At 64.7% G+C, this 2,221-nt stretch overlaps 1 protein-coding gene across 1 annotated transcript in view; it reads right to left on the reverse strand.

Annotated features, from left to right (window-relative positions):
* The window catches only part of LOC104284777 (chromosome unknown open reading frame, human C17orf70), a gene marked incomplete at its 3' end in the record, with an annotated part of 10,962 nt that overhangs the window by 2,340 nt on the left and 6,401 nt on the right, over window positions 1–2,221 (reverse strand). Inside the window, exons 6-7 of the mRNA XM_009883146.1 lie at window positions 1,683–1,833; window positions 146–936 (exon numbers count right to left, since the gene is read on the reverse strand). Coding sequence (XP_009881448.1) covers window positions 146–936; window positions 1,683–1,833 — 942 coding nt within the window. The remainder of the gene's footprint in view (window positions 1–145; window positions 937–1,682; window positions 1,834–2,221) is intronic.

A 2,221-nucleotide genomic window follows, 5' to 3' on the forward strand; every position in this document is an offset into this window, starting at 1 on the left:
GGGTTGGTGGCCACACCAGCCTGCATGCGCTGGCTGTGACAGGGCCACCTCACCTCTCCTGGGTCAGCCACACGCCGGGATGCAAGCACCTCTCCCCAAGGACATACCCCAGGAGCTCCTGCGATGTTCCTCTCCAGGGACCCACCTGAGCCGGAGGTTTTCAGTGCGTTTTTCAGCAGCTCCGAGGACACCCTGATGGATGCTGCTGAGGGGGGCAGGCTTCCCTCTCCTGGGGCGTGCGGCAGCTCGCTATCTTTCACCCCCTCGGCCTCAGTCTGCTCCCGGGACACTTTGAGGAAGGTCTCCACAGGGTCTGGAGGCGCAGGGGGGGCAGCTGCCGGCGGGGGGGGGTCCGGCCCCGGAGGGCTGCTCTCGAAACGGAGGCACTGGAGCATGTCAATGGTGCATTCGCTGAGGGGCAGGCAGATCCCCTCTCTGTCCGGGGAGAGGATGGGCGAGTCGTCCGGCAGGAGGTCATCCAGGGCCTCGGAGGAGTCAGAGCCGCTGCCCAAAATATCCCGTAAACTGTAGTAGAGGGCACAGGAGATGGTCAGAGGCAGGTCCAGCTTGGTGTCTGCAGCGGAGCCGAGGGGCAGCGTCAGCTCCCTCTTGTTCCCGGGGAGGAGCTGGTCGATGGGGAAGGTGAAGGTGGTGGCCGAATCCACAGACTCCTCCTCTAAGGCACAGGGGCTGGCCAGGAGCTGCACGCAGAGGGTCCAGCCCTCCTCCAGGCTGTACTCGCTGCAGTTCTCCAACAGACAGGAGATGGTGACGGTATCTTGGAGCAGGAGGCAGCTCCAGTTGGCAGTGACAGTGCAAGCAATGGGCTTCTGGCCTTCTTGGCTGGACAGCAGAGCCGCGCTCACGTTCATCACCTGGTTCAGGCTGGCCAGGGCTCGGTTCTTCTGGTCCACCGCCTTCTTCAGGAAAGAAACTCTGCAAGGACAAAGTGTCAACGCTGAAATAGCAGGAGGGATAGCGGTTGGGACACCAGGTCAGCGACAGGAGCATGGTGGAGGCCAGTACCAAAGGCTGCTGCATGAAGGGTGCTGCGCCGCTGCAGCAGACGAGCCAAGCAGCCCCTGGCATGAGCCTGGTGCCCTGAGCCACCCCGGGAACTCCCCGGCTCCCTCTGCAAGGCAGCCAGGATCCACGCTGCCTACAGGGATGCTCTGCCCACGGGTCCCCATCAGCTGAGCCGACCTCGAGGTGCAGCTCCGGCCAGCCAGACCCCGGGAATCCCCCTGCAAACGAAGAGGGGGGGACTTGGCCGCATCCCCTCCCCACACGCAGATGGCCGTGGAGGCCGGAGGCATGCGCCTGCCCTGCCTGTTACTGCTGACTTGGCAAGCACGGCAGGGCGTCTGGGAGCGCCTGGCACCCTGCCTCTCCCACCTTCTGCCGCCGAGGCTGTAAACACCATCCCGCCCGCAGCGCCGGAGCCGGCAGCGCCCAGGGGAGAGGGGGCAGAAGGCAGGGCCGCTCTTAAACACTATTTTTATCCTATTGAGGGCAGGGGGGCTTCCCAGCCAGGCTCCTGCACTCCAGAAAGGTAAATGTTGGAGTGGTTACTGACGCAGACCTCACGGCCGACGCACAATACCCCAGCTTGGTGCCCGTAAACCCAGCAGCTCGCCGAGTAAGAGCATGAGCACGTGGAGCCGAGCAGCCCTGCCCTTTACCTCTCCGAGGTGTTGCCTATCCCAGACAGAAGCTCCTTAATCCTCCGGCCGGCCTCGGCGGGCGTCAGCCCCACGTCAGCATCCTCGGGGCTGCATAAGCCGCAGGTCATGAGGCGGCCTTTGGCAGACAAGGCCAGCAGCTCCGATTCACCTGCGGGTAGAGACAAGGGCATGTCAGGCAATAAAGGGCAGCGGGAGGGGGCCGGGAAGGCAGTCGGGGGTCCCCTGATGGCTGGGGGGTGGACGCAGGGGGACGGGGGAGCACAGGACGGCACTGCTTGCCCCAAGACAGCGGGAGCCAGAGGTATGGCCTCCATCTGCAGAGGGGTACGATGGAGACCGGACACAGACCACAGCAGCATGCCCACCTTGAACGCAGCTCCCTGAGAAGGGGCCGCCCCACAGAAGGGAAATATTCCCCCTCCTGCCTGTCCTGGCCCCGTGGCTCCTGCTCACCGACAGCCCCGCCGCCCCAGCCATGCTTCCCGGAGCTGGCCACCCCCAAGCCAAGGTCAGCAGCAGCTGGAGGAGGGGGCAAG

Source organism: Charadrius vociferus, unplaced genomic scaffold (genome assembly GCF_000708025.1).
Source record: "Charadrius vociferus isolate BGI_N301 unplaced genomic scaffold, ASM70802v2 scaffold2704, whole genome shotgun sequence".
NCBI lineage: Eukaryota > Metazoa > Chordata > Aves > Charadriiformes > Charadriidae > Charadrius > Charadrius vociferus.